This window comes from Manacus candei, unplaced genomic scaffold (genome assembly GCF_025592945.1).
Source record: "Manacus candei isolate 608988 ecotype Guabito, Panama unplaced genomic scaffold, ASM2559294v1 h1tg000014l, whole genome shotgun sequence".
In the NCBI taxonomy this organism is placed as follows: Eukaryota; Metazoa; Chordata; class Aves; order Passeriformes; family Pipridae; genus Manacus; species Manacus candei.
The window spans coordinates 43,222,266-43,238,355 of NW_026138062.1; the positions used below are offsets into that span (position 1 = coordinate 43,222,266).

The following is a 16,090-nucleotide window of genomic DNA, read 5'->3' on the forward strand; positions in this document are numbered from 1 at the left end:
TTTAGGATTTCCCATCAGGTGAAGAAGCAAAATGGCTCACCTGTGGTTTTCCATCTGTTGCCCTAGCACCTATATGGTTTTTATGGACTTCTTTCAAGGAGACTGTGTAAGAAGACTTACTTCAGTAAACTCAGTCATGTGGATGCCACCTCCTTCTGAAAAATGCTTACGAGTCAACTAATCAAAAGAGGCTTAAACTCCTGGCTTAGACAGCAAGGCGCTAGCTCTTGGAAATTGTACCTTTAGGCTAGAGGTAAAGCGTGTTAGTCAGGGAGATTTTATTTTTCGTCTGGCACATTCTTTCTGTTTGAGTCATCGACCAAGGAAAGATGGCAAAAAAAGGTGCTTCTCTTAAAGCAGGAGGACATTGGTCCTTTTGGATGTCCAGGAGGACTATCCCTTTCCAGGCAGAGCTAGGAGAACAGCATCAGCATTCCTTACATTATTTGAACTGTAGCAAAGATGGTCAGTGGTCATCAGTTGTATACAAGCATTTGTCCAAGAAACTTATGCCAAGGGTGCTTCTCATTTTCTTTTAAAAGTTTTTCAATGGATTAACTTAAAATTTAAGGAACTTTGACCACAAATTTTGTTTGCTGTAAATTAGAAACCTTATATCAGCCTTGTGTTTTAATATTTTGATGTTTTCTTGAATGTTAACATGAACAGCTTAGCTAAAGTTCTTCATGGTAGGGTAGCATAACCACTATGTGCTTATTTTCTTCCAGTTAGATAGTATCCATCTAAACAAACATCACCTGCCCATCAAGTGAGTAGGGATGGTTTGTAAGTATATTGCCTTCATGTTTTAACACTTTGGGGTTTTTTTTCCTTCACCTTTTTCAGATATAATTTGATGGAACTTCTGGTGAGGTGCATTCAGAACAGGGGAAGAATAACACTTGCTTCCTAAAACCAGTGCTAGTAAAGAATTGAAGTGTAATGTAGTAAAGATTCTGAAGTAAATTTTATGATACTAGCTGTGTTGAACAGACAGTGTATGAATGGGCTCACCCAGGCACAAAAGAGCTCCACAACACGTGCTGCATCTCCTAGACTGGATTAGCACGATGCTTATTTCTACAATGGTCCAGTTTAGCTAAAATATATCCTTGTTTGGGGAATACCAATTCCTATCTTTATTAGAAAATAGGTTCCACTTTAAAATAGGATTTATAGAATAAGTAGTATTCTCAAACCAATCTGCTGCAGATATATGACAGCATTAGGGCAGATATAGTGGGTCAGGTTGAAACTCAGTGTTCTGTCTCTGACAGTGCCCAAGGGAAGATACTGAAGGAAGAGGACGCAAAATGGAGTGGTTTGTCATGACACTTCCACAGCTCTGTCTGCCAGTCTCCCAAGTATTTGCAACTTGTAAACTTCCTGAGCTGGAGGTGATTTCACCATATTTAATAAACATTCTTGTAATTCTCTTCCATGAACTTGAACACTTTTAAACACGCTGACTTCAGGTGTCTGCAGCATCCTACAGCAAGGTTTTTCACAGCTTAGTTGCACATTGTGGAAAAGGTTAAGTACCTCTGCTTGAGCTTGTCACCTGCTGGTTGGTTCCTAATCCTTTTATTGGAGGTGGTAAAAGCACACTATGCATGGACTGTGACAGCCAGGAGGCAATCAATTAAAATTTCTTTACATGCTTATGACAGCAAGCTCAGCAGTTCAGAGTTGCTTTCCAAGACTCAAGCGACTGTGTTTCACAATCCTGTGTGAAAAAGATGGCAGAAAACTAGCTGGGGGAGCTTTAGTACTGAGGGGAGCACATTTCCCTCCTTAATCTGTGTGACAGGATTTGGTTTTCTGAATTTTGGCAAGTTACTTCCATGACACTTAAGATAGTTCCTGCACACAAATTTAAAATAACTGCTATGATAATTTTGTATATAAAATATGTGGGAAGAACAATTTGAAAACCCATGCTTGTGCCATTTGCTTGACTTTCTTATGTCTCAGAATAGAATTTGGTTGTATATAGTAGTTGGTAAGTGAAAGGTACTTGTACCGGCTGTACCAGCAAATAGATAGTGTCCTAAAAGTTTTTATCAAGCTGAAAACATTACAAGGATACAGACTTATCAAAAGGGAGTGTTGGCTGGGACACCTGCTAAGTTTATTTCTGGAGTGTGGGGCTTCTGTCCCTATTCTGTCCCTTCTGTCCCTATTCCTTGAGATGCAATGAAGAAGCACCTGTGATGTGCTCCAGATAATGAAATGCGCCTCTGCAGCAGGTTTGCTGCTCTTGATAAAATTCAAACTTTCCACCTAAATGTCCTGATTCAATGGCTGATCAGGGAAGCAGGCAGAGGGTGTCTCATCCAGAATTTTAGGAGAACAGCTGCAAGAGGAGAGAGCTGTAACCGTATAGTGACATTGCTTGGTTAAAAGTAGTGGAAGTGCCTGGGAAACAGGGCTGTATGGTCTGAGATCTCATAGCTACAGATCAAACAGCTTTTCACATTGGAAAACTCAAACTTTACCTTCTTGGTAGATTTCCACACTTTACTAATGAGTATTTTTCAGTGTTTGGTAGTTAATAAACAAGTAGAGGCCATTCACTAAAGAGTTGGGCTTAATGATCCTTGTGGGACCCTTCCAACTCTGAATACTCTGTGACTCTATGTAGTGTTTGACATTAGTCACAAACATTGCTTGACTAACACATCAGCCAGCAAAATACCTTGTGTGGCCAAGACACCAGAGCAGCCTTGTTGCTTCTGCCAGCTTATCATGCAGGTAGTTGAAGCTGGGAAAGAAACAATTTTAGAGAGCTGGTGCAGGGGTCAGAGCCCAGCTTCCTCCCCTGCAGCTGTGGTGGGACTGATATGCTAATCAGAGGAGGATATTGTTGTTATTTTTTCATTAAAGTGCAAAGGTAGGACTCCATACTCGTGAGCAGCTCTCTTTATGGTACTGTTCACTCCAGACTGTCAAGCTTTACCATTTCAACTGAAAACTCGGCAGTGGCTGATTTAACATTTGTATGGTTTCTCAAGCTGGTTGTGCAGCTGAGTTTCATATGCTCACCTGACTTAAGAACTGTTAAGCAAGGACTTCTTAAAAACCACTGAAGCCAAGGATTTTTTTTAAAGATAGCTTTAAATATTTATAGAAGAGCAGCAGTTGTACTAGTGACTGCAGTGGAGGCATAACTGTAAGAGTCTTACCTTAGTAAAAATCCACATTTTGGTGTTTTAAGTCACACTGCACGTGAAAAGTCTCTCTCTGTGCTCTTTGTCATAATGGATGCAATGGAAGTACCAAAGAGGAAAGGTGAGAGAATGCAGCCTTGATGCCAGTCCCTGGTTAAAAATTCTCCCAGTCTGCTTTTATAGTAACTTACAGTAAAATGCATCTTCTTTCCTATAAACCCTTGGTGATGATGATCTCTGCTGAAATGCTGTAGTACTGGAGGTTTTTCTAGAATGAATTGCAGTCTTTCTATAAAAAATTGTTGGAGTATTTTGCTGTGTACTGCTTTTACATTAATCTAGTATTTCAAATATCTAGCATCTTCAAAATACATTAAAAAAAAACCAAAAAAACCTCCACACCCTAGACCACTTTCTTAACTGTAGGAGGATGCCATTAGACATTTACAGTATGGATGAATACCATTCTATTTTGCTTGCTTACAGGGCATGTATTTTCAGACAATACTTCTATTAAAAATTCGGTAGAGCATTCTTGGGAGACAGTTCTGCCAGGGATACATGATGGATTTGCATAACCCTAGGGGTCTTTCTCTCTTTTTGTTTTTTAATCTCCACCAGTTAGGCCTCTCCAATTGGCAGTATGCCCAATAAATCGAATGTGTGTTTGATGAATTGAAGTATTTAACCATTCGATTACTGTATTGTAAAGAGGCTGTGCTCTCAGTAGTTAATTTAGGTATTAATTCAGGCCTGTCAAAGCAGCTGCTGCTCTATCTGCACTTTTTAGCAAATGTTTGTTGTACCTGTTGGTTTGCTGCATGGATCGAATGAGGAAGTCAATACGGTCTCTCCGTAGGAGAGGATGGAGACCACACGCTTGACGACACAGTTGCTGCCCTTACCCACACTGAGCCTGCAGCCTCCTGTGCCCGTGGGAGCCCACTGGCAGAGCGAAACCAGGCTTGGTTAGATGGGCTGTGCTCAGTCAGGACAAGGCAGCCCTCTGCATGGGAGGCAGTGGATTAAAGGATACGCCATGCTGCTTCCGAGACTCTTCATTAACACACAGCACTATTGTCCTGGCTGATGAGGAGGCAGATTAACTCAGTGCAGTTTTGCCAAGTTAATGGCTAAAGGCTATGTTCTCCAAACTAGATGATATTGATCGGTCTGCTGTATTGTCAGATTTGGATTTAACCTGAAGGTGGAAGGGAGCCAAGGTACAGATAAAACAAGTCCCAGCTAAAACCACTGAAGTTTTCCACTGTAACTTTTGCTCCTAATATCTGATGCTGTTGAAAAATAGAAAATGCTCTTCTGCTGTGCTTGTAGTATATTGAGTCATCTAGACACTCACTCACAAGATCTTCTGTCCTGAGGGCATTTGTTGGGGAGCACACAAGCTCCAGTGTTACTGTTGGGTGTGTGGGGAGGGAAGGAGGTGAAGTTCTCCAGGGACAGATGACAGAAGGATTGTTTCTCACTTTTTAATTACTTTTTCCCTGTTGGGGTTTTTTTTGGTTGGTTGGTTGGTTTTGATGTTTGGAGTTTTTTTAATTTTTGTTTTCTGAATGCTGAAGTAGACCAGAAGACCATTTGTTGTCTGCTGGTGGTACATGCCTTGCCTAGCTTCAGATCGCTACCTGCTTAGCCATAGATTCCTGTTAGCTTATGGAGGAAATTCAGGCCTTTCCATGGCACAGTTGATCTCATTCTGAGTTAGACATCATGTTTCTTTTTTAGTTGTAACCAGAATCCAGCTGGCTAACTCTGATTTGGGTGTCTGATTTAGGTCAATTGAGTTTTAACCTCAGTATCTGATAAGGATTGGGGCATGAATACGAACTCAGATTTTGAGGTTTGGCTTAAATTAAATGGAAGTGATTCTTGAGCAACAAGAAAGTAGAAATAGCTATTTGTCTCTCATCCTTTTTATGTGTTAAGAATCAATATTCAGGTTTGACTTGGCACCATTAATTGAGCAAATTTCCTTGAGGTCTTTTCATTTTTCCAGTCAGGAGCCTCAGCCTTACTTTCCCAGTTATATGTGCTCTGTACTTCAGTTACTTCAGTCAATATTGAGATACAGGTGTGTCTTTTACTTGGTATATTTAGGTCTATTCTGACAAAAATGCAAAATGCAGTTCGGGTTTCTTAAATAAACAAGTGTTTTTCAGATCATTTGTTACTCTGACATTTGACTTGCAGTCCTTACCTGTCTGCTTCCAGCTGAAGGTTGGTTTTGGTCCACAGAAATTATCTCCAAGACAAAGAGAGCAATACAGCAGTGGGAATAATAAGGATGCAGATGTAGACTTTCTTTATGAAAAAGGTGATAGGCTTTTCTGCCAGTAACTTCATGTTCAGTTCTGAGTTTTTCTTCTGTAGGTCCAAGTGTACCAGATATCTTTCAAAGAACAAGGAGCTGCTGTGGGACTTCGGCTGCCTGGCCATCCATCTTGGGTTGGGTAGAAATTGCTGCCCTTTGGTTTCTAATTAGTGTGAATTGTGTTCTTAATAGCTGGTGGAGGGATGGGAACTTGGGATAGGCTTCCTTTCATTGTGTGAAATCCAAAAGGTCTGTAACCTGTTACCAAAGCAAAAGCTCCCCATCAATTGTACTACACTGGCTCTCTTCCCGGCTCTTTGCACCACTTCATCAGCTGTGAGGCACAAAAATGCCAAATTCTTAATGTTAAAAGTGACTGGTTAAGTATTTTGAAATGCTGTTCCATAAAAAAGATTTCCTGCTGTTTGACTTCCTCTGCTTATTTTCATCTTTATGGCTTAGTTTGCATTTTTGGAGTTGTACAGGCTGTTAAGAGGAAGAAACTGTTGCAAAATCACTTGAAATACCCCTAACAAATGACTGTAGGCTAGGACTTTTACTTTGTGAACTCTTAACATTTTGACATTGTTTGTTCTGAACATCTCTTATTGCTTCTGGAGGTATGTCCAGGGTTGAATTATAGGAACGGATCAGTCATAAAGATGAGTTCTGGATTGTCATCAAATAAAGTGTTGTGCATCATTCAGATTATTTCTCTTCAAATTTTTGGGGTTTGGCTTTTCTTTCTCAACAGAAATGGTGTGGAGTAACAGCACATTGAAGTTTACCCTTCAACTGTGTATCCAAATTTTTGAGATTACAATGCAAACTTCATTTGAAATGAATTGCAGATATATTCTGAAGCTATAAAGCTCTCAATTTTATTACATTATCTACCATAAACAGATTTTTTCTTTAAAAAAATGATGCATCAATAAATGTTTGTCAATAAATGTAGAAATTTCACAGCTTTGATGAATACGGTTTTTTGTTCTTGTCAGTCAGAGCCTCACAGGAGTACTGACATGTGAAGACAGGTAAATTGTGACTATTTACTTTTCTTTTTAGTCAGCAAGATTATGTGTATCTTTACCTTTTATACTAATCCTCTGTAAATTTATGAAAAATATTAAAGTTTCCATCTAAAATTAATCGGGTGCATCCTAAGCTTCTTTCAAAGCATTTCTTCTGCCTAAACATTTCTAAACTCTTCTTCCTCTGCCAAAATGCAACTTGGATGCATAAACAAAATCCCTCCTGCATCCTAAGGAAGGATTTGAATAAAAGTAGAAGCTAAGACAAAATCAGTGTTCAGACAACTTTTTTTTTTCATGCTTTCTTCTGTCTTCAGTGAGGATGGAATGAACAGATGGTCCAGACTGTAAAATTGTGTTATAATTTACTGAAACCTGGAGCATTTCACTGTGATCAGAGCCAGTGAAGGTAGACCCTGCTCCAGGATCTAAGAACTGAAAGTGAAAATGTATTCAGTGAGCAACAGTGGGAGTAGGAGAAACCAGTTTGTAGGTAGAGTTTTAACCAGCATCAGTAGCAAATAACGCTGCCTGTACTGTGTGAACCAAAACACAAGGCATTTGTGTCTGTCACACTGAAAACCAAAAGTGGGCTCTGCAGCATTAAGTCTGTGAGATTGAACTGGTGTATTTTGAGTTTGAAGATTTATAAGATAAAGATAGGAAAGTGGGAAAACCGGATGCCTTTGGGGAGATTCAGCCCCAGACAGGGAGTTCTCCACTCCCATCCAGGTGTCTCAGTGACAGACTTGACTCAGATTATTGCTGCAGATGATCATGTGTAAAAAAGAGATAGAACACTGAATTTAAATAATAAAGATCCTTATAAATGCTGGATGGTAGCAAAGTTGCTTGTAGATTATAATATAAGAAAAGTGTAATAAAAAATTTGTACTTACTACCTTACCCACAAAAAACATTCCTTCTTGTTTGAGAAAGAGTTTTTTCCTCAGGCAAAGCTAATTTTGTGATGCCTTTAGGCTTTATATGTGATCTGGTGCTGTTTATTATCCTGATGTCTTCGTAGCGGTGGCAGGTTTTGTCAGAGGGGAGGCTCTGAGCCCATTCGTGAGGGTTTCTTGGAACTGCCCTGGGAGTTCAGGGACACAAGTGGCAGCATTGCCACAGCTTACAAAATTCTATCTTGATGTGCAAAATTATTTTTTTTTCCCTAGAAGCATGACCACCTTGATGTCAAGTTCAGGATGAATCAGTTTTTATGTGCCACACGTGTGAGAAGTGCCTGTGCACCTGCAGCAGTGCGACCACTTGCTTCTTGCCTATGTTTTCTGCATTTATAGGCATTCAGAAGTACTTCCTAAACCAACTCTTTGATAAGCCCTGCCACCTAGCACCTCTATTCTCAAATAAAACAGCTTCCTTTTACAGCTTGCTAAAAATAGCCATTTTTTTAAAGCCTGAGGACACAGTGATTCATGTGATAGCGAAGAGGAAGAAGAGTCATTTCTTTTGCTTTAGGCTTTGGAAGGAAAGCTGTTGTGCTTGTTCCAGTGCCAACTGGGCTCTTGCTTGCTCCCACTTGGACTTCATGGCCGCATCGCCAACCAGGTGGCTCTGGCATCCCTTGATCTGCCATGGCAGCCCAGCAGCTATTTGAGATGCAGGTGCCATGTCCCAGTGCCCATCTTGGCTCTGGAGAGAGGGTGCACAGTCACTGCCATAATTGAAAATAAACCCTTGAGATGGCAAGTTGCAGCTTTTGTCTCTGTGGGGTTTGTGCAGAGCTCACCTAAGGATGAAGATATTTCTTGCAATTTATAAACAGGGAAAGGGGAAATGCTTCCACTTTGTCACTGTTAAAATTCCTGATGAAGCTCCCGATACCATTGCAAGTGCAGTGTAAGGACAGGAAGAAGTCTCAGATAGAGCTTACATAGGCCTGTTTATTCATGAATTCCTGTAGCAGCTCTGCAGAGGTCTCGTTCTGCTGTCTGATGCCACAGTGTACGACTGCTAAACCTGCTTCTAGGCTCTGGCTTGCAGCGACCCCTCTCTCAATAACCTGCTCAGGTGCAGTTTTTTCTGCTTTGAAGCTCTTCATCTTCTCTTTTCTCCTGAAGAAACAGCCCCCAGAAAGGCACTAGTCTTAATGTAAATGGAATTGGTTGCAAACCTTTTAAGATACTTATTCCTACTCTGGCAATGCGTTTCTGGAGGAACATGACGCAGAAAATGGCTGGTATATGTGCATACAGCATTTTAGTTGCTGAGCAACCTCTTTCTTGCTTCATCCACCTAGCATAAGAATCCCATTTCAAATAAGATACTTGGGACCCTGGCTGACTTAGTGATAGCTAGTGTAACCTGCAAAGACTACTTGGAGAGGAAAACAAAACCACTTTCTTGAAAAACAAAAAGCTTTGCAAGAACTTCCGCTGTAAAGGACCATATATCTGAAGTGTTTGTTTCTAATTCCCATACACATTTTTTTATATTTGGGTTCTTGAGTAGACCTGAAATCACTGTTCTAGATAAAGCATGCCCAGAAGCAGTGGTTCTTAATCTACAGCTCAACAAAGTTATCTTTCTTAGTGCTTACCATGTTTTTATTAATAGCATCCTGAGAACTTGTGCAACCAGATGATATTTGCTCCTTTTCTCCTGACAAGCTTGTTTTAACCAGTTTTAATAAAATAAAAGCTTTGGCATGAAGGCAAAATAATCTTTCGTGTTGATGGAAGGGGGAAGAGTATACATTTCTAATATTGAAAAAACCAAGGTCCCTGGAAGTGTGCAGTGATAAGACTCACCAACTTGAATAATCATGTTAGGGCTTTTGGTTTTTTGTTCTTCTTTTGGTTGTTTGTCTTTTTTTTTTCTTTTCCAGGCTTGTGTTTGTTAGAATTGCCACCACCCAAAAGGCACTGGGTTTGTTCTTTTTGTAAAAGATTTAACACACATTTTTCATGTCTGACTATCTTCTTGGCTTTCTGTCATCATTCACAGGAATTAATTGTTGATACTTGCCTATATTCATCCACCCAAGTACCATTTCCTCCTTTCCTTCTCAGCAATAGCTTATCTGCAGGGTCAAAGGAGTAATACCAGTCATATTGAATGGGAAAACAAGGGAATGGAGCCCAGATCCTGCTAGAAGCAACATATGGATTTTTTTGCCTTGGTCTGCCTCAAGTACCAGCTTTTGCAGAGCCTGAAGAAGGTACAGATCAGAGAGCAAGATGGAGAATTCAGTGGTTCAGCTCTGGTTTAGACCTGTGCTCCAGCGAGAGCTGACAGTGTGCAGATGTCCACGTTGTGTCACTCATGCAAGCTGCTTCCTCCAAATTATTCAATATGAAATTAAGGTTTTAAGCTTTAATTTTCAGATAACCTTTACAAACCAGGCAAAATGCAACCTTACTAGCAATCTTGGAAAGCATTTCTTTTTCTTCAGTGTTGGCAGAAATGACTGGCTGCTGGCAAGATTGTGTATTTGAAGTGAGAAGATGTCTTCCTTTGCCTTGTGTAACTGTGTGAAGAAGGGGTTGCATGTGCAGATACCCGGTATCTCTACATCCTACTTTAGATTGAATGCATTTTATACGTAACAAGTATTTTACAGGATTTTTGTGGATGTGACAGCAGGCAGCAGATGCAGTAAGTTGTCTCCTGGCTGCTAGGTTTCACTCAATTGATCCAGCTTGTTTCTGCATCTTTTAGCAGCTAATTGTTCCAAAGTCACAAACTCAATTGTCCTGCGAGAGTTTGCTTTGGAACATCTTTCCTGAATAATCACTGTTGATTTTTGCATGTTATTTTTTAATCTAATTTAGAAAGGACAGAATGTTTTTAAGGATCAGGACAATGGTTACGCAGCTCCAGTGGCTTGATTCTCCTTTGTGGAAATCAGTGGCACATTCATTCTGGGACTGGCACTGCTGTTTGTGCACATGGTGGTTAAGCTTAAGCCTGCCCGGTAGAGGTATTTAAGGCTCATTTGTTATGGAAAACCTCAGGCTTTATGTTAGGGGCATGAAATATTTAGTATGCAAATCCAATACTGCTGTTTATGGATAACATATTAAGAGTCACCAATGCTGTAGTGCAATTAGGGACTTGAGACAAGTGTGCAGTCACCCAGATAGGTGGAAAATAACCATAAAGAGGAAAAGAAGAAAAGACAACAAACAACCGCTTTAAATTACTGCAAGGGAAATTCAGATTAGATGTTAGGAAAACGTTTTAACAATCTGAGGGGTTAGTCACTGAAATAATTGACCCATGGAGATGGAGGAACCTCCAGGAGGATTACACCAACATTGGTCAGGAATGACGTGGACAGTGCTGGTCCTGCCTCTGATGATCCAGGGGAGCAGGCAGCCTCCCCAGGTCCCCTTCACTCCTCTGGCTGACAGCAGCCATGCTGTAAAAGGCTCCAGAGTTTATCTTAGTTCAGTTTCTTATCCCTAAAAAATCTAAAAAGTCCTCTGGCTCTTGTTACATTATCAGCTTGTTCTGTACTAAATATATCCTCATGCCTTGTATCTGGGGTTTGCACACCGAGGCTTGTGCTGCATGCATTTTTCTCCAGGCTCGGCAGTGAGCAAGGTGGCCATTTCATCAGGTTTCTAGAACAAACCTGTAATTGGGTCTTGCTAGTTTGCTTGGACTGTGCTTTTCTTGCCAATATTTGGCACACAAAGTACTTATGCTCTTGACAACACTAAAGATCTCATCAGATGCTGATATTGAAGAAAAAACCAGCATCTTGCTTATAATTTCCTGAGTGTGGCTTTTTTTCCCCTCAGTTTTCAAACTTCCATTCAGTCCAGTAAATGGCTAATTTTAGCATTGTGCCAGATGTTCTGTTGCTATTGTCTATGTATCTTCAAGCTGGTCTGTAAACCAACTGGGATTAGATTTTTTGAGGTTTTTTCTGCCTTATCCCTTGCCAAAATTGGTGCCGTTCCTTCATGCAAAGTACATTTAAAAAGCTGATTAAAGCTAATTTAAATGTAGTGTGGTGGCATCACCTCCTCAGTGGGCTGTAAAACATCCAGGTGGCTTTGGGAGGAGAACTGAATCCAGACCTTGTGAGATAAAGCAAGTTAGTATGTTATTCCTGATGCTGACTGAATTATGTGACTGTTTTACAGGAAAAGAGAGTACAAGTCTCCCCACCATTGACAAGAGGACCAAGTGCCTTTATACCAGAGAATGAAGTAAGTTTGCAGTTAGCTGGGCCAGGTGGGTGGTAGCTTTTAAAATAGCGATACCGAAAGACAGTTCTGTGACCCTGCTTGTTCCATGGTACCCAGATGAGCTCCCTTGAGAGCAAAAGTGGTGGTTTCTCTGGAGCAGGTTCCAGTGGGTAAGAACCACCCTGTCCTTGCACACAAGTGGTGCTGTTTGACATCTTTTCAGTCACCAGCACTTCTGGAGACAGCCATGAGTGACAGCTCTGCTCTTCTCAGGCAGCAGTTGAACACATAATGCCAGACCTGAGGGGAGGCCTGTTCAGTACTGCAGCAGTATAATTATACAGCTCTCAGAGCAGTGTCTGACCTTCAGTTGGAGAGAGTTTGCAAGTATGACTTCACTCCTCAGACTGTAGCTGTGGCTCTTGAGAGAATTTATGTTTGAAAGGTATGGTTGGATTTCAGACTCAAGATTCCTGCCAATGACTGAATGTTCGAGGTAAGCCCTGATTTGCAGTTTGCTGCAGTAGGTAGAAAGTTTGCTATGGTGGTGTTCTCTCGTGGTCTCAATCTTCACAGAGTCTTACAGTTGCTAAAGACAGATAATTCACATGCCAGAAGGGCCAAAAAGACATTGTGAAAGATAAGATAGCTACTGTTCTCTGAGTCTCTCTCCATGTATACGCCAGCAAGGTTTGAATTTAAAACCAAATGGAGAGGGTGTAAAGGATGCCAACAAAAAAACATAATTAAGCAAAAAGGAGGAGAGGTCAAAGAGTCTTTTAAACTTGGGAAGAGAGGAGTAGAATGAGTTTCAGCCAGTCAAACTTGTGGAGAGAACGCCACTCTTTCACATGAAATACAAGGTGAACTTGAGATGCCAAATTTTGTAATGACCTAGTTTTTCTCATAAAGTCAGTAATTATATTAAAAGTAGAAAAATAAATGTAGTTAAAATTGTAACATATTTTGAGAGAATTGTTAATGAATTTATTTCAAAACTGAGAAGCTGAGACACTTGGTACAGGCACTAGCCAAGGGTGCAGGAGAAATCTCAGAAAGGAGTAACCCAAGCGGTTGCCCAGTACAAGCAGGGACCCTCCAGCTGTATGGATAAAACAGCTATTCAGTATCACAAACAAATGCTAACTGTGGTTTGTTAAGCAAATTACTACCTTTTTCCCTCACTCCTTGTCATGAAATAACGGAGCAAATAGGAAGGATTTAGTTAGAGACTAGTAACACACTGAATGTCTCACAAATCTTGATAATAACACTGCTGGTGTCAAAGCCTGATTTATTGTTGTAATGGAAGGAATATGGGCAGAGCAATAACAACTTAATTGTAAAGGTTCCTTTAAAGCTGTTAAAGTGCCATAAGGCTTTAAAAGCAGAGCAAAAAAATATGTTTATGGGTGGTAATAAATCAGGAGGAAATACATGCACAGTATGAAGAGGATAGTAATAGAGGTAAAGATAAATCTTAGAAATAATAATGTGGCATATTGCTATGCCTAATATAGCAACAGTGCAGTCCTATCTGACTATATTTTGATGCTGTCAGCAGAATTTCTATCCATAATTTATACTGTTACAAGGAAGATCCCTGGCAAGCTGAAGAAGATTAGAAGCCTATGTTTGAAAAGTATGATTTCCCCAAGAAAGCATAAGAGACAAAGATCTCTTAAATATACTTGCTGAAGAATAAGGGAGACTCCTTGCAGTAGAGCAAGGGATGTACAGTAGTAAGTACAGTAGTAAGTGAATAAACTTCTGACAGTAAAAACATTATTGAGGAAAACTGAGAAGGCGTCATTTTGAGTACAAAACACAGAAAAGTTGTCATAATGAAGATGCACATGTAAAAATGATGGAGCTGCCTGACTGTGTAGCTGTTCCTCCCTTTCTTTCTGGGCTCATGAATTAAAATAGGAAAGTACACTGGTGAGAAGTGAAAATGTAGTATGTTGTTGGTTTTTCTTTATATGTAACTTCTATATGAGATCTGATAGAAAAATATTTGAGACACGGTCCACTCATCATCCCATCACAAAGAGAGAAAACGTATTTGAAATAGAATATTGTGTCTTCTTGGTTTTGGGCACTTTCTAGCTTCATGTGCAGTAATCTTTCTAAAATGTGTTCTCATGTCATGATGTTTGCAATAGTAAACTGGCTGATTTATTACTATGCAGTGTCAGAATAAATACTGGATACTCTAGTCTTGTGCTTGTAACTTCAGTGGTGAACATGTTGAGAGTGGCTGTCCTTAGTGATAAACACTGAGTAATAGCAGTAATACTGTGTCAGGGCTTGCAATGCAAGAGCTACTTATTCTTCTACTGTTTCATTTCATCTTGTGCCCAAGGTTTGGATTGGTTGGAATAATTAAAGAACAGCTTTTGTTTAAAGAAAGCATTAAATTCCTATTCTAAATAATACTTCAATGTTATGGACAAATTAGCATTTGATCTCCTCTTCAATTATACAAACACAGAAGGGGTAGATTGCCAGGCTGTTTCTATAATTTAGTTACATAACCTAGTTCCTCTCCATTAATTTTGAAATTGGTTTTAGAGCTGAATGCTCGGGTAGTATGTGTCTATACAGGCTGTCTTCCACAAAGAATTTACTTTCCATTTAGTTCTTACTTACTTCCAGCTCTCTATACAGGTTTGACTTTAGCTGTTTTGGAAAGATCTACAGAAAAATGTTTTTGGTTTTTGTAGAAACATTAAAATAACAGAGGTTCTGTATAAAGTGCTCTTCAGTTCTCAGTATACAAGTAGGATCTGTATGTGTGTATTTGCATGCATGCAAGCATGTATGTTTATAAATATACATCCAGATCTCCATCATTGCCTTTAAATCTGTACACAAGGAAAGCTTTCATACCACAGTATGTTTCTCCCTGGAGCTAAAGCTGAAGAAAATCTCTCTCTCTGTTAAAATGTGTCCATCTTATTTTTAGGTTATGCAAGCAAATGGTTTGGATGAACGTACTAATCTTCTTGTGGAAGAATATTCTACGTCTGGTCGCCTGGACAACATCACACAGGTCATGAGTATCCATACTCAGTACCTGGAGTCTTTCCTCCGCAGCCAGTTCTATATGCTGCGCATGGATGGGCCCCTTCCTTTGCCCTATAGGCACTACATTGCTATAATGGTATGTACCAACAGCCTGTGTATCTTCTCCTGCAACTTTCACTTTTGTATTTAGAAAAGGAAGAAAAAAGGAAGACTTTAGAAAGGAGAGATTAGTGTGATACTTTGACAGTGGGTGAATTTTTGTAGCAGATTTTTGTCAGAATAAAGCATGCCTAGCCAGAAAGTTTTCAGTGAGAAAGGAAAATAGGCAATGTACCTCATTCCCTGTTTCCTGCAGCGATACACTTCTCACATGCCAACATCACTGTGCAGCAGTAAGATGAGTGGACTCGACTCCCAACAAATTCCAGGTAGACACTAGGAGAGCAATTTTTACTGTGGGGATGTTGAGACATTGCAGTGGGGACCACGACAGGTTCTGTGATCTCCAAAGCTGGAGATCTTGTCTGGACAAGGCTCTGAGCAACCTGTTCTAAGTCAGCCCTACTGTGAGCAGGGGGTTCTCCTCTAGTGTTCTTTTCCAACCTAAATTATATTCTCCAGTTCAGAGAAATCAAATGTATTTTTATTAGAGAATCCTCCGTACTGTATAGAAATGCATTGCAATGTAACACAAGGCCTTAGGAATGAAATTGTACTTAAAACATTGTTTTGTGTTAATAACCTGTCTTCCACCCTCAGCAAAATCAGATTACATGATAATGTGCTGCACTTTTCCCTCTGTGTTTAATTATTCCAGGCTGCTGCCAGACATCAGTGTTCCTACCTAATAAATATGCACGTTGATGAGTTTCTAAAGACTGGTGGGATTGCAGAGTGGTTGAATGGTTTGGAATACATTCCCCAAAGACTGAAAAATCTGAACGAAATAAACAAACTCCTTGCACACCGGCCCTGGCTAATCACAAAAGAGCACATTCAGGTACCTCTTCAGTCATGCCCTGTAAATAGCAATAAATGTGTGGTAAAAAGGACTGCCAAGCACTATGTGGGTGTCGGGTTAGGCTCCATTACCCTGAGTTAAAAAATTCAGGGAAGTACTAGTGCATCGAACAAGCTAATAAATTCTCCTGTGTGACAGGAGAATTTGTGTGACAAAGCCAAGAAGGTTTTCTTTCTAGGAATAGCATTGGCTAAAATGGCCCCAAAGGGAAAGAGGTAATCTGTTAGTTGTCTCTTTTTTTTTCATCCAGCGAAGTTTGTGTGCAAGGGGAATATGGTATTATTGGAAGAAAATAATTGTTCCCTTTTTAAAATGCATAGTGTTTTATAGAAAAGCTGGAG

At 40.0% G+C, this 16,090-nt stretch overlaps 1 protein-coding gene across 2 annotated transcripts in view; it reads left to right on the plus strand.

Annotated features, from left to right (window-relative positions):
- The window catches only part of SESN3 (sestrin 3), a 45,629-nt gene that overhangs the window by 11,807 nt on the left and 17,732 nt on the right, over positions 1–16,090 (plus strand). For both annotated transcript variants that reach the window (XM_051780144.1, XM_051780145.1), the window contains exons 2-4: positions 11,654–11,719; positions 14,667–14,864; positions 15,546–15,728. In XM_051780144.1, the coding sequence (XP_051636104.1) occupies positions 11,654–11,719; positions 14,667–14,864; positions 15,546–15,728 (447 nt within the window). The remainder of the gene's footprint in view (positions 1–11,653; positions 11,720–14,666; positions 14,865–15,545; positions 15,729–16,090) is intronic.